Raw genomic sequence first — 27,253 nt, 5'->3', positions numbered from 1 at the left:
TTGTGTGCTAAAAAAGTATTATTGTTAATCCATAATTGTTAGGATCTTGTTGAGAAGGAGCGTGCAGTTAGGTACTTTCTGGCTATAAGGTCATATTGGGATTGAAAGAAATTCTAATGAAAAAGCACTTGAAAATAAAAAGGTTGAATCACTGGGGAATCTGAATGGGGGCAGCAGATATAAAACACAACATTATAAATGTCCTGTATCGGTTTTTCAGATTAGCTGATGCAGTTTGTGAGAAATTTGGAATGAAACCTTTTGCTTTAAGTGGTTGTTGTGTATATTGTTTGATTCTTGATACTAATTATAGTCATAATTAACTATAAAAAGAAGGTGAATAAGTATTTCCTAAACTTTGCTTGTGAAATATTATTTTCTCAGATTTTTACCTGTGTGGTAGATTTAAATTAATCTTCTAACAATATGCCACTGATTATTTCCAGTTTCTTATGCGGTCATAATTTCAACCTGTTGATGCTGAAAACAAATCTTGCCACAGAGAAAGAAAATATTCTGTAGAAATATAAAGAAAAATGTTAATGCATGTTAAGATTTCTCATATACTAGATAGAGCGGTAGAGGTCTTTCATGTCTTTTCAAAATAATAGTCTTGCCAAGGTAGACATTCTAAAGACTTGAATGTTAAAATGTGTCATTCTGATTTCAGTTTTAGTGGTTTATTGGGGAAATAGCACTAGATGCCAGAAACTGGTCACTTACAAGAGCTTTGTTCTCAATATGTGTGTCCAAGTATGTGTATGCAAAAATACATTATCTTTCAACATATATAATTTCTGTAATGCTGTTATTTCAATAGAAATTGATTTTTTGACAATGTTTCAGGTTCAGCTTTCAGCTAAAATTCACTATATTGTCTCAAGAAATCACAGTAAACATTTCTCATTTGAAGGTGTTAAACCCATTTATAACCTTGCTATTCTCTTCCTGTGAACCCACACAAATCCATATCATCTTATCACATTCTTAAAGGTACTGCAGCCTTCAAGAAAATAAATCAACCATTTCCCACAAGTATTCACAGTTTTAATGCCATTGTTTGTTGTGCATAATCCATTCCAGGTTTTCAAAGCCATTGTGTGCACTACACAACACTCTATGACCATTTAAAGTACAAAAGTCCATCAATCCAATTCCTGGTAATGGTTTTAATTCCATTGACTAACATCTGGCTGCTTATGTCCCAATTCAGTCCCAAATAGGATTAAATCCTGTACCACATATCCTGTAGCATATATCCTGTGTAAAAATGGAGAAATCCCCTCCCCCTTCTCTCCAAGACAGGATGTGTAAGTCAGGTAAAAATCCTGAACATAGTATAACAACATGTAATATCTAAATTTTTCTGCTTTGAGAGCTTAAGGGAGAGTGAATTATATCTACCATTCTGCAAGATTCTTATGAAAAGTTCCTGAAGAAGCCCTACTATTGGATTCACACCTCCAAGAATAATGTTTTTATGATTTCAGTACATTTTCTTCAAGTTTTATTGCTATTGATCAAATTTTGTTGGAAATTACCACAAGGTGGCTTTGGCTATAAATGTAATAATAAATAAATAATGTTGCAGAAATCCAATTGAACACTAAATGACAGCAAGGGTGTAGATATTGCAGGGCTGATCTGGTAATTTTAGTGTAAGTAAAATGAAATATAATGAATCCATCAACATACTTCAATTTGTCTCCTGTGTGAAATATAAATCTATGCTTAGCTCAGTGGTTAAGATGCTGAGTTTTAGACTGTTAAACATCAATAACTTAGCAGTTTGAGATCTGAGTGTCACGAGACAGAGTGAGCTCCTGTCACTTGCCCCAGCTCCTGCAAGCTAGCAGTTTGAAAATGTGAAATGTAAGTAGATGAATAGGAGCCGCATATAAACATGCAGGAAGGTAACAGCATTCCATGTTTCTCCGTTTGCTCTGTGCTGTAGCATGATGTCAGGCTGCCCACATGGCTGCCCACTAGAGTTAGATATGACTAAATGAGTAAAGAGATAGCTTACTCTTAATGAATAACACATTGAACTCTTTATGATTTTTTTTGTCTTTCTAAAAAGTTGTATTTTAAGTGTAGCTTACCAAATGTGATTGCTCATTCTTTTTCTATTATAGTGAGTCAAGGAGGAGATGCTGTTGCCTCAGATATGTGTCCTGACCCAGGGATTCCTGAAAATGGGAAGCGAGCAGGCTTGGACTTTAGGTATTTCATATGGATTTATGTTTGCAAATGTTTTTATTTAGCTGTATGTGAGAAATGCATACTGAAAAGCTGATATTCTCATTAAAAGCTATCAGTTTGCATTAACATTATCCATTGCTTTTCTGTGACAATGACATAGTTAGATTGATAATTACACCTCTCCATGGATAGTATTTGCAATTAAAGGTAAATTTTGCAATTAAATTGTAATTTTGAATGTGAATACCATGGATATTCTTTGCAATTAAAAGTGAATTGCACTTTATTACTTTACAATTAAGATTGATCTTAAGCATGCATTGGAACATGAATAGGATTTCTATACTTCTAATAGTGGCATGTTTGCTACCAATATTGGTAATATTTAATATGCCTAAATATATATCTTGAAAATACTCAAAATTACTAGGAGCATTCAAAGTGACAATTATACAATATTTTGTATAATGGTTCATGTTAAGCTGTGGTGGCGCACTAGTTAGAATGAAGTATTGCAGGTTGACTCTGCCTATAGCCTGGAGTTCGATCCTGACAACTCAAGGTTGATTCAACTTTCCATCCTTCTGAGGTCAGTAGAATGAGGACCCAGATTGTTGGAGGCAATATGCTGACATTTGTAAATCGCTCAGAGAATGCTGTAAAGCACTGTGAAGCAGTATATATGTCTAAGTGCTATTGCTAAACCTAGACATTTTAAGAAAAAGTGTTTGCCACCACAAAGGGCAACTTAGTGTCAATACTTCATATACCATCGTCCTCTCTACTATTTCTCACTTTCACTTTGTGTTCAGGCATTGTAAATTTCTTGCCTAAAAATTTCTCAGCTAATGATTTTGAACAATAGATACTATAACCACATCAGTATATAGTGGAGTATGAGATAAAAAAAACTTTGATTTTTAATGAACATTTAGCTTTCCCTGAGGCTTGCCATTTCCTTTTTCTTGAAATATAAACATTGAAAAGAATGCTTAAATAGAATTTTCTGCTTTGGGGTGAAAGGGACTGAAAAAAATCAGAAAGACAAATTCAGCCATCTATAATGCATGCGAAATTTATTCTAAACTGTGCTGTTTTCTGTGAATTTGAGAAGGTGCAATTATTTACATTTCCTGCTTGTTCTGTGCCAATTTATTTTGCTTCAGTCACAATGGCTCTGAAGCACTTTTGACAGAGCTGCAGTGTTCCTTAATCATCCTGCTAAGCTGGAAAAGAGAACAGGCTTTTTATCAAACTTCAGTTCTCTTCAAGAAGCTGGAAATCACTCCTCTATCAGCAGGAGAGCAGAAAAAGTAATTTAGAAAGACCAAAGAATTCTATCAACTAGAAAAGAGGGCAGTTTCATAGACAGGGAAGTTACTCACCTCTTCAGTTATTTCCTCTTTTGTGGCATTTCTTCAGTGTTGGGCTACAGGGCAAAAGGAAATAATAAAACTGGAATTCTATTAACAATGACTAAAGTAGTGATACAGCATGTCAGAACAAGCTAGTGTCTAAAGTTGTAGGGGCCTTAATGGAACAGCCCATCATTTGTATGGCTACAGTCACAGGCAAGGACAGATGAATCTGATTCTTTCCATTTTTCCAAATAATTTCCCCTTGCCAAAATGCCTTTTGTATACTGATTTGGATCAGAGCCGCATTGCAAAATTCATAGCACTGAGGACACTAAAGGATAATTACATTTGGAGGAAGCCCCAAAAATTCATTCCTGTCCTTAGTTAAGTGTTCTGTTTCCAGGAAGGAAAACCATTTCTAGCTAAGCTATTGGTCATAAATTAAATAAGGAAGAGTTTGATTGCATGAGCTAGCATAGAACAGTGCAGGCATGTGCACATGTAAAAACAGATATAACATAAAGGGAAAGTAGAAACATAGACATGATGTGTTATTTGTTACACAGAACAAAATTTAGATTTTCCCTATAGCCAATGCTCCTATATATCTTTTCCCTATTTTGTTATACAAATTATATCTAAATTATACATGGTTCAGGCTCCAGGATTCCAGTTTATCACAGTATTTTTATAAGTGGGAGAGCAAAGTTAAATAATATTGCTCAACTTGGTGGAGCAGTGGGCTAATGCCTCCTTAAGTAACACCAGCTGCCTGCAATTAGTGCAGGTTCGAGTCCCACCAGGCTCAAGGTTGACTCAGCCTTCCATCCTTCCGAGGTAGGTAAAATGAGGACCCAGATTGTTGGGGGCAATAAGCTGACTTTGTAATAATGCCGCTTGGGGTGTGTGTGAAAGCCCTAATAAGCAGGCATATACATAGAATGAAGGCTACTGCTAAGCTTGTAAGCCGCCCTGAGTCTTCGGAGAAGGGCGGGATATAAATGGAATTAAAATAAAAAATAAAAAATAAACTGCAAACAGATTGAACAACTGATTCCTTATGTAATATGTGGTATTATGTATTAAATAAACATATGTGGTCACTAACAGTCAAATCCAACTTGATGACACCTTAGCATTGTAGGAATTCACAGATATTTCAATCATTGTAGCATGAGTTCAAAACATACAGGTATGTAATATTGTCTGTTTTCAAAATTCCCTAGTGTTCTTGTTTTACTAGCTTTACAGCTAGCTTGCAGGGAAATAAGAGAATATAATGCTATCCTTTGTGGCTAAATATGAACATGATACAGACGTTTGTATACTATATAACTGAATATTAAAGCAGTCTGATCTTTTGTGTGAAATTTGTTTATATATAAATAGTATATTCAGTTACTGGAAACTAAACCAATTGAATACAAATGGATTGCTTCCTTAACAAGCAGTCATAAGAATGTGATTGTTTAAAAACCATAATCTTTTGAAGCATTACAGAGCAGGCAAAGATAATGGTAAAGAAATAGCTCTTGGCTCTCATTATCCATTAAATAAAAGAGATTTGTTCATGCAGCCAACTTTGTTGCCAGTATTGTCATAATTTTAGTTGAAAAGAATGGCCATCTCATTACATTATACTCTGTTTACATCACTTAATTGCAACCACAGGCTTGCAATTAACTAAGTTATAGCTTTGTACTTAGAAATACTGAAATTATCAATGCAGTTTTATTCCTCGAAGCAAGAATCTTCAGTTCACAGTACTTACTTTTTAAGCAAAGAACATTGAGAATTCAGATGCATAAATGAAAAAAAAGTCCTAAGAAGTATTTAGTTAACTAATCAGGAAATAAATTAATTAAAATATTGGTTTACTTTGGTCAAATATACTTAAATGCATTGTTTCCAATGTAAGACAAAACATGTCTCATTTGATAAAACAGTGCTAGGTGTTTGAGGCTTAAATGTGCATTACCATTTTATTTTATTCTTTTCTTTATTAATCAAAATTGCAAGGTCTCTCATCTACCCAATGAAATTTGGGAAACAAAAATGCAGTGTCAAACATTAGCAATAAAACTGCAAAAACAATAAAGACCTAGATTAAGGCCCCTCATTGAAAACACCAGACATGTATGATATTCATCCATGCTAGAGCTCCCCAATTAAAAACTCAGCCTCAGTGCCTAGGGGGAAAGCTATGTCTTTGTGGTCTTCCAAAAGGCCAGAGTTGTCTGAACCTCTGGATGGAGCCTGTTTCATAAGGCAAACACCACGACACACTTGCTTGGGCCCACTATGTGCCATTGCCTCACCAAGAGAACCTGGAGCATGCTCATTCTGCCAGATTTGATGGGAAGGGAGAGATGGTTCCATAAATAATCGGGCCATGCTGACCTTCAAAGATGGCAACCAGTATCTTGAATTGTACCTAAAAGCATACTGGTAGCTAACACAGCTCGTATAGTAGTTGTACTGTGTATCCCGTACTGCACATGCCGCTGCATTTTTTGGACCAGCTGAAGCTTCTGAAGCTTCAAGGTCATACCCATATAGAACACATTGCAATAGTCCCCAGCATATATATCCCACAAACAAGTATGAGCATGTAGCAAACCGTTTGAGTAATTGATGAAGCTCTTGAGATAATCTGTTGGGTATTCCTAAAGGGTTTTATATCACATTACTCATTGACCAGAGTAGAGTCTTTAGGAGTAAGAGTACAAAATGGGGGTAGACATAGGACAGTGTTAAAACTGTATCCTTCAGTCAATGAGCCAGCACCAAGAAAAAATTATCAGTAATCTGTCTCAGTAATGAGATCAGTGAATGGTCTTTTTCCTTACACTTTTAATGCAGATCAAGTTAAGGAAAATGATTGTTGCATCCCACTCTCTGAATTTCTCCTCCTACCAATTATCATTTTCTGGCAGAAAGAAAAATCACCTCTTTTCTTCCAGTATGGTGTGGCAGTGATGGTTGAATATATGTGGGTGCTTAATCATCTATCAAGCTGCCTAACAAGAGACAGACACCTAAGTTCTTCACACCTGTTATTGGTTAATTATGCTATTTCTGAATAAGAATCTAATGTGATATGAAATAGGGATTTGATAATGAGAGCTCCATCCTTCACCCTGCAACAAGAAATTACACTATTGGCTGGCAATGGAGTATGGAATCAAAATGATGCCTTTCCCCAACCCAGTAAAAGGGTAAAGTCAGAAATTAAATATTTACCAATATTATTTTAGTGCTGTTTTTTAAAAAAAATTCCAAAACAATGTAGTGGAGTTTATGTGTTTAATCTGAACAATCTATTTTCCTTCTCTTTATCATAAAAATAACTTAATGTGCTCTGCTTAGTATCTATGGAAACTATACACAGCCACAAATGATCAACAGAAAACATCGATGTACTGTATCTCTAGACTGTGATAACAAGCAGTGACTTGTTACAGATATACTGTTAATCCTAAAAAGATGAAATCTATCAATGCTTTAAGTGGCTTGTACATATTTGTTCAATTTTTGAATATCTGAGCAGGGAGTATAATCTATGCTGTGATGCAATCTAATTTAGCAAAGTAAATACATTAGTGGTGAGAGGAATCTTTTGAAAATGTTACATCTTTTTGCAGATATCTTCCTTAAAGCTACTCTATGGCTTTCCATTTAGATAGAAATATCCATTAAAAAAGTCAAAATAAAAACACAAAGATTTTCCCCGTCCCTTTAATGATGAAAACTACATAAAACATACTCTTTGAGTTTGTCCTTCATTACACATATCTGGATAGCCTTTGTATCAAGGTTCTTATTTCCAAGAATTACAAAAAAAATGGGTGGATGTCTTTTACCTTCTTTTAGATATCCATGTTTTGGATCATAACCTTGATTAAAATAAGAGAGATGAAAGCAATTAACAATGCAGAGGGAATTTGTAGCATAAGCTTGACATAGTGTAGCTTTTCCACTTGTCAGGATGAACTAAATGACTGTATTTTACTTTTAAAAAAAATGTGGAGTATACATGACAAAGTTTTGTATTAATACATTCACATAATGACTAGGAAACAGCTTTTGTACTTCTCAGGAAAAAAAAAATGATTGTGCTTATTAGACTGGACTGCAACACATTATTCAAAGGTTTTCCCAGTCTGAAGAAAAATATTTCTGTAATGAAATTGATTGGAAAAAGAGAATTCATTTTAAAGCCTATAGTACAATATGATCACTACTGGATTAACACTGATTATTTTTCCCCAAAAAAACATTTCATAGTTTAAACTATGGTAATGACTGAGACTTTGATCATTTCAAGTCTTTCTCTTTTGTGATTTTAGCGATTTATGTTTAATAATTTTTTAAAAAATGGTTTGTCTTTTTCCTGTGTAAGCAAGCTTCCTTTTTCTTTGTTTCCTCCTTCCTAAAAAGCTATCTGGAAAATAGTTTCCCAGTGGTTTAAGTGTAATAAAGCAATTTAAATTCTGTGGTGCCATTGCAATTAAACTACTGTTCAGTTTTTTTTCCTCTTATGTATCTTTATTCATATTTTACATTTTTGTTCAAGTGATATCAGCCATTATATATTAGACTTTGAATCTGTTAAATTGTTTTGTTTTTTCTGCAGTTAGAAAATACAATATTTGTTTTGAACAAAGATTTTTAAACGGTCAATTTTTTGATCCATGGTTTGTCCCTTTGAAAGAAACCAAGTTTACTTAATCTACATAGGTATCTATTAACTTCACACAATGTCGTACTATAAAGAGTAAAAATTTTCTGTGTTCCTGAACTGTTAAATTGCATAGTGTAACATTAAAACTTTAAACTTGCCAGTTCACAATTAAAATAAGTTTTATATTTTTCATTATTGGTCATCATGGGAAAGTCACTCATAAATTTTAATTTTAGATTTCTTTTTAGCGCTGGCAGGATTCCTCATATACTATTGTTTGCCTGAAAGTTGTAGTTCTGACATTTAAAAGTTCTGATAATGGATGCTTGACCAAGCATTTAGTCCTCTATTTCTTTATTAATCTTCTATTTTATAAACAATAATAAACAACTTTGAGCTCATTGCTTAAAGTATTGGAGATCACCTACTGTTTTATAATTATTGCACTTAAGGAGACAAAAGAACATACTTTTTTGAAATGTAGGATAATGTATGGTGTGGAGATACATCCTATTTGATCTTCCTCTCCAAGCCCAAAAATTATCAATAAGATCTCTGCTAAATATATTTTCATGGATAACTAATTTGTTCTTTCTGATATTTTGTAGAAAGATTATGCAACAGTGGTTAATACTTTTTGTTTTAATAGTAATAAAATCTTTGGGATATCATTAACATTGTCAGAAAATAATTTTGCCCAATATTTTATTGCAAATCAAATGTTAAATAAAACTATGTTATATATAATATTAATTGCATTGGTTGCTTCCAGAAATGTTCTGTTGTTAGTTGGTTTAAACAGGTTTGTTTCCTGCTCAAGTGGGTTACAATAAATTAGGAATATTTTTCTTCTATTAGAATATATGGAATATATGAAAAAATACTTTCTCTGGCATCCTGCAAACATGGATTGTCATTTAGGCTCACCTTATAACCATCTTCTTCAGCTCACATATAAATACAAAGCATTTGTATGACAAAGCATTTGAATTTATCTGAAATGTGTGCATTTGTGTGTTTTTGAATCAGTTTTGACTCCTGGTGACTGACTGGCCAGTCCCCTGCAGTTTTCTTGCCAAGTTCATGGAAGTGGCTTGTCCTTGCCCCCTTCCCAGTGCTGAGAAAAAAAATGACTGGCCCAAGGTCCAACAATCTACAATATATATTTAAAATGTTGTTATGCTTGGGAGATTTGTTGGTATAAGGATATTTTTGCATTAATAATAGTATGGCAGTAATATCATCATTAATTGTTGCACCCCTAACTTCAGATACAGTTGATGCTCAGAAAAAGTCAGAAATTGGCTGAGGAATAGAAGGTCTGTTATTACAGTGGTGAAGGGGGTATGGAAGAGTTACCAAGCCTTTTTGATATGTGCCTCTAATTGGGATCTCTTTGCCTCTGAAGCAATTTTACCATCCTAACATTTCACCAGTGCTGTTGCTCTGTGTTTTTAACTGTGATTGAATGTTTCTAGTGGTCATCTGATATTGTATAGTGCCAGTTTATTAATTGTATACTTTACCTTTGTCTTTTTTTGTATTTTAACTCTTATAAAAACAGGTAGTACTTGACTGATGACCACAATTGAGCCCAAATTTTCTGTTGCTAAGTGAGACTCGTATTGTGATTTTTGCCTCACTTTACAACTTTCTTTCCACAATTGTTAAGTGAACCACTGCAATTGTTAAGTTAGTAACTTTTGCTTGACATTTCCTTGTCAGAAGATCACAAAAGGTGATCACATGAACCCAAGACAATGCAACCTTCATAAATATAAACCAGTTGCCAAGTGTATGAATTTTAATCATGTGATCATTGGGATATGATGCAATGGTCATAAGTGTGAAAAACAGTCATAAGTCACTTTTTTCAGTGCAGTTATAACTTTGAACAGTCACTGTATGAATGGTTGTAAGTTAAGAATTACCTGTATTTTACCCAGATTCTGCACATTGGGGCAAGTTTCAAAAACTGTGAGATGAATAAATTAATCTGATCAGATCAGATCTTCCAATAAATACTAAAGGTCTGTGAATCACTTGTGATAGGATTTAAATCTGTGAACTGATTCATATCTATAAATTGATTTGAAGAATGAGCAATGTTTGATAAAAAAAATATGTCCCTAGAAGCACAGATGTCCACTGAACCTTTGAATTGATTTGAAGGTACTTTATAGTGGTGATTTGATTTGAAGAATTGGGTGAATTTGATTAAATAGCCTTTAAATTTAAAACTTCTTAGACAAATAATAAATACAAAACTGACTACAGTATTCATGCTGTGAGAATATTTGCTTTAGAACAGTTTCCATCTGGAAATGGAAAAAAAGATGATTGAAATAAAAGGCATGTTTGTTTATTTAGATTTTGGTAAACCAAGGAGAAGCTCATCTATCAAAATTTTGCCTGCCAAAATTGCTCGGTCCATTTAACAATTTCAAATCTGCAGTCAGATACTGGCAATGCAACCTATATTCACAGCTTATTTTCATACTTAGTATTTTTCTGCACTGGCAATATCCCTTTCCCAGGTGCACAGCCCAAGCTGGCTCAGGCACACCAACACATCTTAGAGGGAGCTATACACTTTAATTAAAAATAATGGTCATTAAAATAAAATAAAATTAAACAACACAATAATATAAAACAATAAATCTTATGGTGAGCAATGTTGCTCAAGTTAAAAAAACATCCCAAAGACTGTCCTTTTTGGCCAAATGTCCCCCCACCAATCTCGTCGCCTCATAAACATGTCCTCTGCAGGACCAGTCAGAGGCCTGTGGAGTCTCTCTCTCATGGCAGCCAGGATATAGTCTCTAGGCCGAGATATCGCCATCGCTCTTCCTTAGGGTGGCAATCTCTCTCTCCTTTTGAAGGAGTCCAGCCTCATTTCCTCATCGTTTCTTTTTTCACTCCCTTTCAGTCCTTTTATTCTGAGATGCTCAAATCTGTCATCCTACTCTTCAGGACTTTGATTTAATTCTTCCTCCTGAGGACTACATTTCCCAGAAATCACCCCCAGGGCCTCCTCCTGTCCCAATTCCAAGGCCCCAACCAGCCAGCCAACTAGGGAACGCTGCTAATGGGGCAGGCTTCATTAGGATCTGTATCTTGAATTTAGGCAGTTCCCATCTCTCTATATCAGAATGCAATGTCATGAAAATAGACTTACTCTCATGAAAATCTTACTGTTTTCCCACACCCACCCTAATTTGTACTTTTTTTTTTCTTTCTGCATATCTGGTTTATACTGTTAGCAAGGTTTCTTTTTCAAAACTTTCCTACCACACATGCATATAGTGAAGAAGAAAACAGGTTGCATGTTTACTTTTTTGATAGAAAAAAAAAGATTTCTATTTCAAGAATAACCTTTGGTTTGCATACAATAATTTCAGTTTATAATGACATAAACCTGAAACCTGTTTGTATCTTTTTTTTCTCCTTTCACTAGAGTTGGTGCTAGTGTGCATTTTACCTGTGATGATAATTATGTGCTCCAAGGAACAAAAAGCATTACTTGTCAAAAGGTGACAGATACCTTAGCTGCTTGGAGTGACCATAGGCCAATTTGCCGTGGTAAGTATTGTTCAAGATGGAAACTGGTGGGAAGGGCTATTTATATTTATATACCCATACTGTTCTGCCTTCATGAATTAATCATATAGCTGATACAGCCAATGGCCCCATTTGCTCTTGCCAAAACTCAGGAAATCTTTGGGACCTGTTGGTGAGAACCATCCCAAACGTTAAAAATAATGCAAAAAAGTACTGAGATCTGTTTTTGAATAAAGTTTGATCCTTTGTGTTAGATTATGTCAAACCACTAAGGACTAACTCCCCTGCCTTTATGGAAAATTAGTTATCATTTGAATCTTAAGCTTTTAAAAATTAATTACATCCCTTTGTCTGGCACATTTTGCATGATATATAAATACTCAATTAACATACCTTGCCCTATATTTATTTTCTGTCTAGTGAATTAATTATCAGTTAATTAATTATTAAAAGATCTTTGCAGCTCCACAGGTACTGTCTGATAATTACAAGCTAGTTTAGCAATTAAGGTATTTTAATTCTAAGGTAATATCCATATTATTAAACATATTAGTATATAGAAATAAAATATTCATTTATCTTGATTTTCTTTTAGGCTGTGCTTGAAGGAAACAGAATCAACTACATACATTAGTATATGTACAATGTTACAGCTGAAGGACCCCTAATGTTTAAGTTAATTACTTGAAATTTTGCTTGTTTCATGTAGAAAGAAATTGATAGGTTAGAATATTGATTATAATCTCAAATTATATGTATCTGACATTTGCCAGATGTTGTTCCAGAAGAGTTAGACCACCTTATTAATTACCGGAATAGAAACAATATTACTATCTCCATCTCTAAAATAGTTGTCATGAATATACTTTAAATATGATGTTATTTGCACATTAATAAACTTCAAAAAAGGTATGAAAACACATGTTGTAATGTGTTCTTTCCCCTGAATAATCAGTTGTGATCTCTATATCCAGTATGAGTGGCAGAAAGAATGAATCATAGCTATGTATATAGCTATATACAATAAATATAATTCTCTCTCTCTCTCTCTCTCTCTCTCTCACTCACACACACACACACACACACACATGGAGAGAGAGAGAGTCTAGTGACTATCATTGATAAGGAATTAATTTCTATCATAGCAAGTAGTTCTTATGATAAACATATTTATTTCTGTTTTGAACATTAATCAATTTATATGATAATTTTGTATAAAATACTATTCATCATACTGTTACAACAAATTATTTTACTTTCAGTTCAAAAAAAGATATAATAATAATAATAATAATAATAATAATAATAATAATAATAATAATAATAATAATAATAATAAGAAGAAGAAGAAGAAGAAGAAGAAGAAGAAGAAGTTGGAAGGGACCTTGGAGGTCATCTAGTCCAACGCCCTGCTCAGGCAGGAAACCCTATATCATTTCAGGCAAATGGCTGTCCAGTCTCTTCTTAAAAACCTCCTGACTTTAATGATATGAGTACAGTTCCATTTATATTACCGAGTCCACTCACATTTTAATCCTTCAGATTTTCACTATCTATATTATGATTCCTTCATGTTTAAATGGTTTCCAATTAGATGAACCACTGCAGTGATTCATTGTTGAAAAATTATGAGAATCTTTGTAGTATAACATTTATAAAAGGAATATCATCAGTACATTTCTTGATAGAATTCAGGCTGCCTCTATAGTAACTTCACTGCATAAATAAACAATTCCACAATTTGTTTTTCATGCTTTAGATCTTGTGAATAAATTAAAATTGTCAAAAATCTTTGAAACATACTGTACATTGCTTGTTTTAATCTGTTTCCAAGATTTCTAAGTGAGAATTGTAATGAAGCAGTGAGGAGCTTTCAGATTGAATAAATTTGGTTTATTTTCTATGGCTTTTTCTATTCTTTTCTAGTTTTACTATTTCCAAGGAATACTAGGTATAGCACAGTTTTCTCTGGTTTTGATCTTTTATGACTGTTATCTTTAGAGGAAAACAAGCTTTGTGATGTCCCTCTCACAGTTCACAGGCAACTGAACAGGGTTGGCTGGGCTTTTGTATTTGAAGTTGACAAGTTGATCTCGGATTGGTCCTAAACTGAGGAGTCCAAAAAAGATGTTTCCTAAGCAGAACAAGAGAAAAGTAGACCATGACCATATTTAGCTCTGTAGCTCATCACTGCTTCATTGTTGCCAGCCATGAAGGTCTATACTAGAGAACTGTATTTTTTTTGAAAATTGTTCATTACATATTACATTAGCACAATGTGGCATAATTGCACAGAAAATGTAGCATAATGCAAAGCATAAAATGGAGCATAATTGCAAAGAAATGTAGTTGTGATTGGTCACATTCAGTAAAATAAAGACATAAACGCTATTCTTTCTTTATAAAAATAAAGCTCTTTTATTAATTCTTCATAGACTGTTATCCATAGTTCCAGTGCAACTGGAAGTTCGATAACACATTTATAAATTTTAAAGAAATGTAATAGCTCAGGGATGTCAAACTCGCAACGTCACGTGATGTGTCTCGATGTATCATGACTTTTTTTTTCCATTGCCGGCAATGGGGTGGGTGCAGTTTCGGCATGACGTGTCCAGCCCACGGGCTGGCTGTTTGACACCCCTATAATAGCTTATCCCACACCAGGTAACTTTCAATGCTGTGCTATTTTCTCTTTAAATAAATGAACATCTCTAAAATCTCCTCTATTTGATGCTTTCCTTATTTTTAGCTAGAACGTGTGGTTCTAACCTCCGTGGTCCGAGTGGTATTATCACATCACCCAATTATCCTGTTCAATATGAAGACAATGCACACTGTGTATGGGTTATAACAACCCTTGATCCAGAAAAGGTACGTTCCCCATTTTGTAGGTTTCTAAACAATTACAATGAATGTACTGATATTTGCATAAATAAAGCATTTTTCTTTGTTTTGGGTAAGTAATAATTTGCATGAGTTTTGATAACATTTTAAATATACAAAATATAGACCAAAAAAAGTATTTGTAGGCAATTCTGTTTCACTTCCTTAATATCAATGTGAACTTATGTCTTTGTGATTATTTAATACTATATATACTTTTGATGTCAACAAAAATGACATTTTAGCATTGCGGTAACTTTTCTGTTTGTAGATTCCTTGTGCAGCAAAACAACTGTGACCATTCAAAGATTTTACAGTAGTTTGTGACATAATCCGAGAGGCTCTTTCTACATTAACAATCATGTTCTATTTGCCATAGTACCAAAACTGGTTAGTGATAAGACTGAGATATCTTTTGAAGTAGAATGGATATTCTCACAACTGGGTATCAACTAGCATTTATTTTAATGGTCACTTTTTGAATTGCATCTTATGAATTTATAAATTAGCCAATTCAAGGAAACTTCTTTTTGTCTCTGCCATTAAACATCAGTTGCTTTTTCCTATAGCGTTATTTTTTCCCCCCATTTCAATAGTACTCAGCTATTTGGGTTTGTTCTCCAGTTGTTCAAAAGTACTTTATTTTAATGCTCTGGTTGTTTTGAAGGCTTCCTAACATGTGTTTCCTCTGGGTCCTACTAATGTATCTGCTGAACATAACCCTAATGAGTCATTTCTTAGAGGTTTATAGCTTACAAATAGCTATTTTGCATTGGATTTTTTCCCCTAATGGCTTTAGTAAGGTTGTGCTGCAGGTGTTTTAATTTGCAGTTAATTCCTGAGGTATTTTAATTTTTGCTCCTTTGGGTTTTTCCCCCCTTAATATTTTCCATTTGGGGATGATTTCCACAACCCAACTTCATTAGCTACTATTTTGTATTTCCACAATTTGGGTTACAGTAGTGCCTGTTCCTCCTTTCTGTAGCTTTTTCTATTCTGCTCTCACTGCCTTGGTGGAGCAGTGGGCTGATGCCTCCTTAAGTAACACCAGCTGCCTGCAATTAGTGCAGGTTCGAGTCCCACCAGGCTCAAGGTTGACTCAGCCTTCCATCCTTCCGAAGTAGGTAAAATGAGGACCCAGATTGTTGGGGGCAATAAGCTGACTTTATAATAATGCCGCTTGGGTGTGTGTGTGAAAGCCCTAACAAGCAGGCATATACATAGAATGAAGGCTACTGCTAAGCTTGTAAGCCGCCCTGAGTCTTCGGAGAAGGGCGGGATATAAATGGAATTAAAAATAATAATAATAAAAAAAACCTGTACTGTTTTGAAGGAACTCTGAGTGTAGAATAATTTTTGGCATCCATTCTAATATGTCTTGACTTGTCTTGACTATTTAGAGACTTTGGGATATATGCTTTAGAATATAGTAATCATTGTTTTTTTAGATGGGATTAATTACACTGACCCTATTTCAGTCTGGGATCCGGTCTGACTTGAAGAAAGGTTCATCCTAATACACGATTTCCTTCAGGAAAGATACAGAAAGATTTCATTCTCCTGCTTGATCTCTCAGCTTATTCTCCTGTCTTCATGATTGAAGGGATGGTTTCACAGAATTAAATTAAGTGATCGTGGCTCTGGACATTGACAGATATACCACAGGGGACTATTTGGTTCCCAGTGATATTTAATATCCACATGAAGGTATTGAGAAGTCATCAGGAATATGAATAATATATTATATGGATGGATGTCACATATAATATAGATTCAGCTCAAATAACTCTCCCCTCCTCATAGGACATACATGTTGTGCAAAAAAGTAGGGGAAGTAAAATGAATTTAAAGTTATGAATATATATTCATATTGAAATTTGTACTCAATGTGCTAGTGATATGATTATCTTAATATTTTGTGAGATTAAGCTATGCCAAAGATGAGTGTTATTGGTTAGAATAAAATAGAACTGGAAGGGACCTTGAAGGTCTTCTAGTCCAGCCCCCTGCTCAAGCAGGAGGACCTATACCATCTCAGACAGGTGACTGTCTCGCCTCTTCTTAAAAATCTCCAGTGATGGAGCACTCATGATTTCTGGAGGCAAGCTGTTCCACTGGTTAATTGTCCTCACTGTCAGGAAGTTTCTCCTTAATTCCAGGTTGCTTCTCTCTTTGAACACTTTCCAACCATTGTTTCTTATCTTGCCCTCTGGTGCTCTGGTGAACCACCTGACCCCCTCTTCTTGGTGGCAGCCCCTCAAATACTGGAATACTGCTATTATGTCGCCCCTATTTCTTCTTTTCTTTAGACTAGCCAAACCCAAGTCCTGCAGCCATTCTTCATATGTTGTAGTCTCCAGGCCTTTAATCATCTTAGTTGCTCTTCTCTGAATTTTCTCCAAACTCTCAAGATCTTTTTTGTGATATGGTGACCAGAATTGGCTGCAGTATTCCAGGTGTGGTCTTACTGGGGTTATACAATATATTCTCTGTATTTATCCCATTTTCCTCATAACTATTGCAACTGCTGCATGGCAGAATTTTAGTTATGAAAATAAAATGGCTTCTGAAACTGAAACTTGGTGCAAAAAAGTCATTGTTCTTTCTGTTTTGTTCTTTTAAAAAAATAATCCTACCACTATGTAAAGAGTAAATTGATGTAGTGGTTTACAGTGCTAGAAACTGGGAGACCATGAATTCTGGTCTTGCTTTAGGAACAAAGCCAGCTGGGTGGCCCTGAGCCAGTCACTTCTTCTCAACCCTGGGAAGCAAGCATGGGCAAACCAATTCCAAGTGGTTCCAAAAATTCAGAAAAACTTGCAAAGTGAACAGCAGGGATTAGACAGTCATCAGGAGTCAATACCAGCTTAAACGTTCCATCCTGTTTGTACCCCCTTTTACTAGTTTTATTGAACTCTTTGAAACCAATTAAAAGAAGGTTGATGGGGGTACAAGTATCTTCTTGATAATATTTAATAAAAAGATTTATAAAACATTTCAATTTGGCCTGGTGTGCTAGAGTTACCGTAATGTTTTATGTTTAAAAAATGACAAATTATTAAGCAGATATCCCAATTTGAATGCTTTTGTTTCTAAATACACATTATCATGACATCTCAGCAGTCGTAACTAGAAGAAATAATTATGGTAAACAGCATCAGGCTTCAAGAATTTTAAATATTTTTGGCTGAAGCATGCATCTGTAGTAACCATGAATTATTCATAACCTTGTTTATTTCCAGTTACTACTTATCCTTTCTTTAACTTTTCCTTTTTGTTCAATAGAGATTTGAAAGTCCCACAACTTTCTGTCACATATGCCATGTAACTTTGCCTCAGAACATCCCCACCATATTAATAACTCCTGCTTCCAAATTTTCTTATTCTGTGTTGGAAAAGAGAAAACGGCCAGGTGATAATGGGTAGAGAAATGGTCCAGCAGAGAATTCTCCAAAGGAAAGATAAAATAAATGCTAATTTATTTAGAGCAGAAGCTCTAACTGGTTTAATAGCATCAATTTATTTTTGTTTTTAAAAGCATAACACTTTAGGGATTCTGCAAATTGGGAGGCTGGCACCAATACAAAAAACAAAAACAATCAAGCATTTGCATTAGAAATTAGTGTCACCACCTAGCTGAATGAATTCTCTAGGGTACATAGTTAAATAAAAGCATCAGTTTAAAGGTAAAAAAGTGGGAAAGACACAATTATATTAGGATATTAGAAGATGAATCATCTAGGATCAAGAAATGGCAAGAGAGCAATCAAAACAATGTCAATAAATACTAGGCTGGATCCAGCTTCTAGGTTGGATGGAAGCTCTTTGAAAATGGAGTTCTGTTGGCAGGTAGGGCAAACTGATATTTGCTTACATTATCATTCTTCTGCAGTTCATATCGTCATCATCTGCTATTACATTTGCAAGCTGAATTTTACTCTCTCCTAAATTTCTTCCTTTAAACAAATGATAAGGCTTCCCATCTCACAACAGTGACCCTAAGCAGCGAACAGAACATTACAAGCAAACAGGCAGCACAACACAATTTCTTAAAATAGACATTGTGCCTCCACTCCCAACTATCTCGTTTGGTAGAGCAGGATATTCATCATTAATGGTATTTGAAGCCACTGAGAGATTAAGGTGGGCCAGGATGCCCTATCCTCATCCTACACTTGCCATAGGTCATCAGCAAGCTTGATTAATGCCATCTCAAGGCTATGATCAGCTCTGAATCTGATTGAAAATAATCTGCCTCCTCAAGAGTCGTAGGTAATCATCTGCTCAACAACCTTCCCTAGAAAGGGCATATTTGGAGACTGGACAAAAAATGCCCAATTTCATTAGGTCCAGCATGGCCATCTTAAAGGGCAGATTATTCCCTCTACAAGGCAAACAGAACCATCCCCTCTTGTAAATAAGTATTACCTCCTGGGAGGCCTTAACCAGCCACAACAGATATGGATCTATGTCTTCATGGACTAACAGGCTCAAACTGTTCCCAAAGAACTGTTCCAAAGGCAACTCCATAGTACTTGCACATCCAAGCAGATCTAAGCAATGTGATTGGATAGATACCTGGAATAGTCCTTGCAGGAGCTCTGTAAATGTTCCCCTGACCATTCCTTGCTGAGGACGAACTGGTAACCTTGAGCAAGCTTCCAGCCAACCCAATAATAACTACACTTGTCACCATAACTACACTATGGCACAAAGTATCCCTTAAGACAAGATCCTATCTATCTCAATCAGATTCATTCTCTATTTTTACTAGTGATATTCTAGATATCTTTTATAACTCTTTATCACCCGGAGTTCTTCTGAAAAATCAAAGGATGGATGCATGGACCTAGAGAGGCTGCAGAAGTGCAATTTGATCCATGTTATGCCTCATTACAACCCACAACTGACCATTTCTCAACATACTAAAAGGTTTTAGGGGAGATTGGTTCAACTGTGGAAGTTTGGGAGAGCTCAAAATTGGAATGTTTTTTCCCTAATACTTCCTGAATCAAGCTGAATCAAGCAAAACTAAGCCATCATTGGTATTTGCAAACCAGGCTGGAAAAGCATTCTACCTCTGGTCCATATAAGCCAAAATATGATATAGTAGGTCCTGTAATAAAGTCTTTGTTATTATATTGTTTTTCAAATATGCAGTGTGGATATGCAATATTTACTTGAGCAGGACAGTCTTTGTCATTCTGAGCAAACTGCCAGTGAGCTGATTAAAAATACGATTGCATAACTCCATATCTTTCCATGTATGGCTGTGAAAGATGGACCATAAGAAAGGCTGAGCGCCAAAGAATTGAAGCCTTTGAACTATGGTGCTGGAGAAGACTCCTGCGAGTCCCTTGGACTGCAAGGCGATCAAACCGGTCAGTCCTAGAGGAGATCAACCCTGACTGCTCTTTAGAAGGCAAGATCCTGAAGCTAAAACTCAAATACTTTGGCCACCTAATGAGAAGGAAGGACTCACTGGAGAAGAGCCTAATGCTGGGAAAGATTGAGGGCAAGAGAAGAATGGGACGACAGAGAATGAGGTGGCTGGATGGAGTTACTGAAGCAGTAGGCATGAGCTTAAATGGACTCCAGAAGATGGTAGAGGACAGGAAAGCCTGGAGGCACGTTGTCCATAGGGTCGCAATGGGTCGGACACGACTTCGCAACTAACAACAACAAGAGATAGCAAGGCCCCAATTCTGTCTTCCAGCCAATTGTTCTTGGACCCTCTGTTATGCTGCTTTTCAATGCTGTAGAGAATAAGTGTCCCTCATCAACTCTAAAATAGAATTCTACCAGTGGTGGGATTCAAATGTGTGAACAACCAGTTCTCTGTGTGGATGCCACTTCCAGAAGTCCATTCTGGGCTTGGGCAACAAAAAATTAGCTACCAGTTCTTCCGAAGTGGTGTGAACCGGCTGAATCCCACCACTGAATTCAACTAGGGAATCATTAGTTTCTGTGGCTGAAATAGAAAAGCTGGTTCTTTGCTTCAGATTCAGCTAGTCTGGGAAAGAAACTCTTGTTCAAGCAAAGCAATCCCCTTATTCTCTGTGTGATAAAAAAAATGATAAGCACATCATGGCAGTGAGATAATCAGTAAAACTAAATTCTGTTTTATCTAGAGACTGTTCACAAGCATAATTGATAAATTGTGTAATCTGCTTTTTACAAGCATTTCTTTTCCACATCAGTAAATTATTGTTAGCTGATTCTATAGCTTCTTCTTACAGCATTGGTTCATTCTTTCTGCCTATCAGGCACAGATGAGTACAGAATATGAATATGTTAGTGCAGATTGGACTCCTCTTTTGTTAGTCATATTGGTTGTATCACCGAGCTCAGCATTTTCTTATATGCTGTTTCTAACCTCACAGTACCTTGTATCAACATAATGCAAAGGAGTTCTACATTTGGTAAAGATGTTCTGCCTGCAGCAATCATCTCTGCATTATATCCTTCATTTATTTAACAGACAGTTTTTATTGTCATACTCATCCTTTGGTCGAGTGTAAGGAAACAGGTTCCAGCAGATCCTAATAGTATTTTCAGGTGCTGAGCTCAGATATTGTCTTACAGGTTCTCAGTTATTCAATAATCACTGTAATTAAATTGAGCTAAGAGTTTCTGAGCTGATGCTTAATCAGAGTGATGTGAGGTGGTGTTGGAAAAGACACCTAACAGGAAAGTTGCACACAAATAAAGGAGAAGCTTTTCAATGTGTGCTGCTGCAGCCCTGCTTTAAAATCTTAAAACCATGAAAGCATCAAATGCCATGTGAAAATTATCTTCTAGCCTTTCAATGTTGTAATTTGTAATTGAACACATGCTATTTTCAGGTTTCTAAGCTGTCATAATTCTCTCTCTCTCTCTCTCTCTCTCTCTCTCTCTCTCTCTCTCTCTCTCTCTCTCTCTCTCTCTCTCTCTCTCTCACACACACACACACACACACACACACACGTTTTCATGCACGGTGCAGACATTAATGTCAATCATACATACCTCTGTGCTTTTGTTCAAAATTCAGGGACTGAATTTGAAGTAGCTGTCAAGCATTTAATATTTAGCCTTAGTTACTACAAATGTGTCCCCCAACAGAATAAGTTGCTGAGAGTTACTTTGTGGTAAGATGGGCAGCCAAATAAATAAATAAATTTTGCAGTCATTAACACCTCATTATATATTTATGCAGGAATTATGAATAGTCTTTCATAATTTTGCTAAACCATACACGGGGACAATGTTCTGTGATCCATTTTTCACATTATTGTTTGTAAACATTCAGTAAAGGCATAAATAAGTATGTATTCCATTTTTTTTCTTTACTTAGCATGGTTTAGGACAGTGTTTCTTAACCTTATCTAGTTGAAGTCCACACATCTTAAAATTGCCAAGGTTAAGAAACACTTGTCTAGGACATGTGCATGTTTCATGCAGGTCATGGACCCTAATGTCAAGTTATTTATTTATTTTTTATGGTTCTGATTGTTATATTCATAGCAGCTGAGAACATAAAGCAATAAAGCATCCATGGTATAAACATCATACAATATCCAAAAGGGCTGCACAAACATGATATAAATACCTGTTTCAATGTAATATCACTATATTAACAACAGTAGGAACAACAGTAACAAAACAAACAACTTCTGGAAGGCCACAGCAAAGGAGACCATGCTAGCTAAAAAGAGAAGGTTCTCTAGAGCATACATTAAGTATCATGTTGAAGAAATAGAATTTTCTGATTTTAGCTATCCTTAGTACATAGAAATGTGGCACCAGCAGCCACCCCTCCAGAAGGAACTAACTTGGTTAAATTGACTCAGATGGGAGTAGCAGTTCTGGAGGTACTGGCACAAAGTTAATATAGAGCTTTCTCAATCAAAACATCCAGTTTGAATTGCACCAGGAATTTATTGAAAAGTAATGCAGGCGATATAAGATAGGAGGAAGTCTTACAGGCTCTCCCAAGTTTGGCTTATGGTCACTCATTCACACACTCGCAGCCTGTGATGTCTCCCTTGGACAACTCCCCAGATACCTCCTCAGAGGGCAGACCAGGGGAGGATGAGCCCATTTCTGCCATGTCAGAAACTGAATTGACTGACGGCTTTACACAGTCATCCAGAAGAGATTTGGAGGAGGCTTCAGCTAGGGAAAACTTGCAGTGGCAGACGGCCGGTGAAGAGGAGAAGGAACTGCCTTCTGCACCTGATCCGAGGACACGTAGGGCACAGAAAAAAGCAGGGGCCATGCTATTTGAGAAGAGAAAGTCCCAACTGTCTTGATGGGCTGCACTGGAAGCTGACTATTTATTACAGCATACAGATGAAAGCATTGCTGGGAATAACGTATTTGTTTTCTAGTTGTGTGGTTTTCCTGCTTTACTCTGGATTGACACCGTGTTTGGAACTGAGTCATGCCTTTGAGACTCTGAACTTTTGTTACCTTGTGAGCTCTCTTGTTTGTAGGTTCAAGTTTGGCTGGTGGAGTTATTTTATTTGAGCAACTTTCAATTGCTTTGGGGCAGTGGTGGGATTCCAATATGTGAACAACTGGTTCTCTATGTAGATGCTGCTTCCGGAATTCCATTCTGGGCCTAGGCAAAAAAAAATTAGCTACCGGTTCTGCCGAAGTGGTGCAAACTGGCTGAATCCCGCCACTGCTTTGGGGACTATATTGGGCCATTGTTCTGTGGATTAATCTTTGCCTGCTTGTGGCTGTGCTTAATTGGGACAGTTCTGACTTTTGATGAAGGGAATTGCTGGAAAATATTAATAAGATCATTAAACCACAGTTATGTCTGTGTGTGAGTGAGAGGGGCAGCACACAGCCCTATAAAACAGCTATACTCAATTTAGAATAAAAGTTTTGGAAGTGATCTTCAAGATCTTTTAGTCCAAACCCCTGCTCAAGCAGGAGATCACTTTTAATCACACACTGAGGCACTTCTAGTTCTTTAGAGCTCCAGTGAATTTAAAACAACAGTAAAACTTTACAATCTGTTAGACAGGTTTCCTGCCTTTGGGCCACTCTGCTTATGGGCCTGCTTCATCTTCAGGTATGGCAACTTCAGCCGAGGTTCACAGAACATAATTGTAAAATGAGCCAGTCAGCAAATAGGCTGCTGCACTTTGGATCAATTCTAGTTTCTGAATAATCTTCAGAGACATTCCCATATAAAACACATTGCAGCAATCCAAAAATGTAGTGATGATAATATGAATCACTATAGTTAGCTATAGGAAAGATTACACCTGTCTTGTCAGCCAAAGATGGACAATGTCAAAACAAAACAAAACTCCAGTTCATTTTAATGCTTTTTAAAAGTCTCAGTGATGTCCCATAGGCAGACTCTGCCAAAGTGAGCGTATTAACTGAGCATGTTGGTGTAAACCTAAAAAAACTTGGTAAATCAATTAAGGAGCCAAAGCTTCAATTACAATTTGTACACGTTGCCAATCATCAACCTTCCAGACTGGGAAATGGCAGTGATAAAGTAGTACATTCCCCTTCATGGATTACTGCCTTGTCGTGGCGAAGGGGCTTGTGTAATTCAGTGAAGCTATGAGCTATGCCATGCGGGGCCACCCAAGACGGAAAGGTCATAGCAGAGAGTTCTGACAAAATGTGATCCACTGGAGAAGGAAATGGCAACCCACTCCAGTATCTTTGCCATGAAAACCCTTTGGACAGTACCAAAAGGCAAAATGATATGACGCTGGAAGATGAGGCCCTCAGGTCGGAAGGCATCCAATATGCTACTGGGGAAGAGCAGAGGGCTAGTACTAGTAGCGCCAGAAAGAATGAAGCAACTGGGCCAAAGCCGAAAGGACGCTCAGCTGTGGATGTGTCTGGTGGTGAAAGGAAAGTCCAATGCTGTAAAGATTTTTTCTCCATAGGAACCTGGAATGTAAGATCCATTAATCAAGGCAAGCTGGATGTGGTCAAACAAGAGATGACAAGACTGAACATCGACATCTTAGGTATCAGCGAACTAAAATGGACAGGAATGGGTGAATTTAATTCAGATGACCATCAGGTATACTACTGCGGGCAAGAATCCCTCAGAAGAAATGGAGTAGCCTTCATAGTCAATAAAAGAGTAGGAAAAGCAATACTGGGATACAATCCTCAAAATGACAGAATGATCTCAGTTCGAATCCAAGGCAAACCATTCAATATCACAGTAGTCCAAGTCTATGCCCCAACCACCGGTGCTGAAGTGGATGAAATTGACCAGTTCTATGAAGCCCTACAGCACCTTATAGAACTAACAGCAAAAAATGATGTCCTTATCATCATGGGGGATTGGAATGCTAAAGTAGGAAGCCAAAAGATAACCGGAATAACAGGAAATTTGGCCTTGAAGTACAAAATGAAGCAGGGCACAGGCTGATAGAATTTTGTCAAGAGAATACAATGGTGATAGCAAGCACTCTTTTCCAACAACCCAAGAGACGGCTCTACACATGGACATCACCAGACGGTCAACACAGAAATCAGATTGACTATATTCTTTGCAGCCAAAGATGGAGGAGCTTTATACAGTCAGTAAAAACAAGACCAGGAGCTGACTGTGGCTCAGACCATGAGCTTCTCATTGCAAAGTTTAGGCTTAAACTGAAGAAAGTAGAAAAGTATGAATTAAATCATATCCCTGTTGAATATACATTAGAGGTGACAAATAGATTTAAGGAATTAGATCTGATAGACAGAGTGCCTGAAGAACTATGGACAGAGGTTCGCAACATTGTACAACGGGTAGCAACCAAAACCATCTCAAAGAAAAAGAAATGCAAGAAAGCAAAATGGCTGTCTGAGGAAGCTTTTCAAATAGCTGAGGAAAGGAGGGAAGCGAAAGGCAAGGGAGAAAAAGAAAGATATGCCCAATTGAATGCAGAATTCCAGAGAATAGCTAGAAGAGATAAAATGCCTTCTTAAATGAACATTGCAAAGAAATAGAAGAAAACAATAGAATAGGGAGGACCAGAGATCGTTTCAAGAAAATTGGATAGATGAAGGGAATGTTTCATGCAAAAATGGGCATGATAAAGAACCAAAATGGCAGGGACCTAACAGAGGCAGAAGAGATTAAGAAGAGGTGGCAAAATTACACAGAAGAACTATTCAAGAATGAGCTTAATGTCCCTGATAATCACAATGAGGTGGTCACTGACCTCGAGCCAGAAATCCTAGAATGTGAAGTGAAGTGGGCCTTAGAAAAGCTGAGCAACAACAAAGCTAGTGGAGGTGACAGTATTCCAGATGAGCTATTCAAAATCTTAAAAGACAATGCAGTAAAAGTGCTACACTCAATTTGCCAGCAAATTTGGAAAACTCAACAGTGGCCACAGGATTGGAAAAGATCAGTTTACATTCCAATTCCAAAGAAAGGCAGTGCCAAAGAATGTTCAAACTATCGCACCATTGCACTCATTTCTCATGCTAGAAAAGTTATGCTTAAAATCCTACAAGCTAGACTCCAGCAGTATGTGGACTGAGAACTACCAGAAGTAGAGGCAGGATTTCGAAGAGGCAGAGGAACTAGAGATCAAATTGCCAACATCTGTTGGATCATGGAGAAAGCTAGGGAGTTCCAGAAAAACATCTACTTTTGCTTCATTGACTATGCTAAAGCCTTTGATTGTGTGGATCATAACAAACTGTGGCAAGTTCTTAAAGAGATGGGCGTACCAGACCATCTTATTTGTCTCTTGAGAAACCTATATGTGGGCGAAGAAGCAACAGTGAGAACTGGACACGGAACCACTGATTGGTTCAAAATTGGGAAAGGAGTCCGGCAAGGCTGTATACTGTCGCCCTGCCTATTTAACTTATATGCAGAGCACATCATGAGAAAGGCGGGGTTAGAGGAATCAAAAGTTGGAATTAAGATTGCCGGAAGAAATATCAACAACCTAAGATATGCAGATGATACCACTTTAATGGCAGAAAGTGAAGAGGAACTAAAAAGCCTCTTGTTACAGGTGAAGAAGGAGAGTGTAAAACTTGGGTTGAAACTTAACATTAAGAAAACCAAGATCATGGCATCCGGCCCTCTCAATTCCTGGCAAATAGATGGGGAAGAAATGGAGGTAGTGACATATTTTATTTTCCTGGGCTCCAAGATCACTGCAGATGGAGACTGTAGCCAAGAAATTAAAAGACGCTTGCTCCTCGGGAGGAAAGCAATGACAAATCTAGACAGCACACTAAAAAGCAGAGACATCACCCTGTCAACAAAAGTGCGTGTAGTCAAGGCTATGGTCTTCCCAGTTGCAATGTATGGCAGTGAAAGCTGGACCATAAAAAAGGCTGAGCACCAAAGAATTGAGGCCTTTGAACTTTGGTGCTGGAGAAGACTCCTGCGAGTCCCTTGGACTGCAAGGCGATCAAACAGGTCAGTCGTAGAGGAGATCAACGCTGACTGCTCTTTAGAAGGCCAGATCCTGAAGCTAAAACTCAAATACGCTGGCCACCTAATGAGAAGGAAGGACTCACTGGAGAAGAGCCTAATGCTGGGAAAGATTGAGGGCAATAGAAGAAAGGGACGACA

The 27,253-nt window shown here is 36.6% G+C and overlaps 1 protein-coding gene across 1 annotated transcript in view; it reads left to right on the top strand.

Annotated features, from left to right (window-relative positions):
- CSMD1 (CUB and Sushi multiple domains 1) overlaps positions 1-27,253 on the top strand; it is a gene marked incomplete at its 5' end in the record, with an annotated part of 1,150,904 nt that overhangs the window by 826,317 nt on the left and 297,334 nt on the right. The window contains 3 exons of the mRNA XM_081335496.1: positions 2,136-2,223; positions 11,702-11,826; positions 14,555-14,676. Coding sequence (XP_081191622.1) covers positions 2,136-2,223; positions 11,702-11,826; positions 14,555-14,676 — 335 coding nt within the window. The remainder of the gene's footprint in view (positions 1-2,135; positions 2,224-11,701; positions 11,827-14,554; positions 14,677-27,253) is intronic.

The sequence above is a fragment of the Vipera berus genome (assembly GCF_964194415.1).
Source record: "Vipera berus genome assembly, chromosome: 1".
In the NCBI taxonomy this organism is placed as follows: Eukaryota; Metazoa; Chordata; class Lepidosauria; order Squamata; family Viperidae; genus Vipera; species Vipera berus.
Note: the sequence above shows the minus strand (reverse complement) of the source record. Positions and strands in the feature narration are given on the sequence as shown.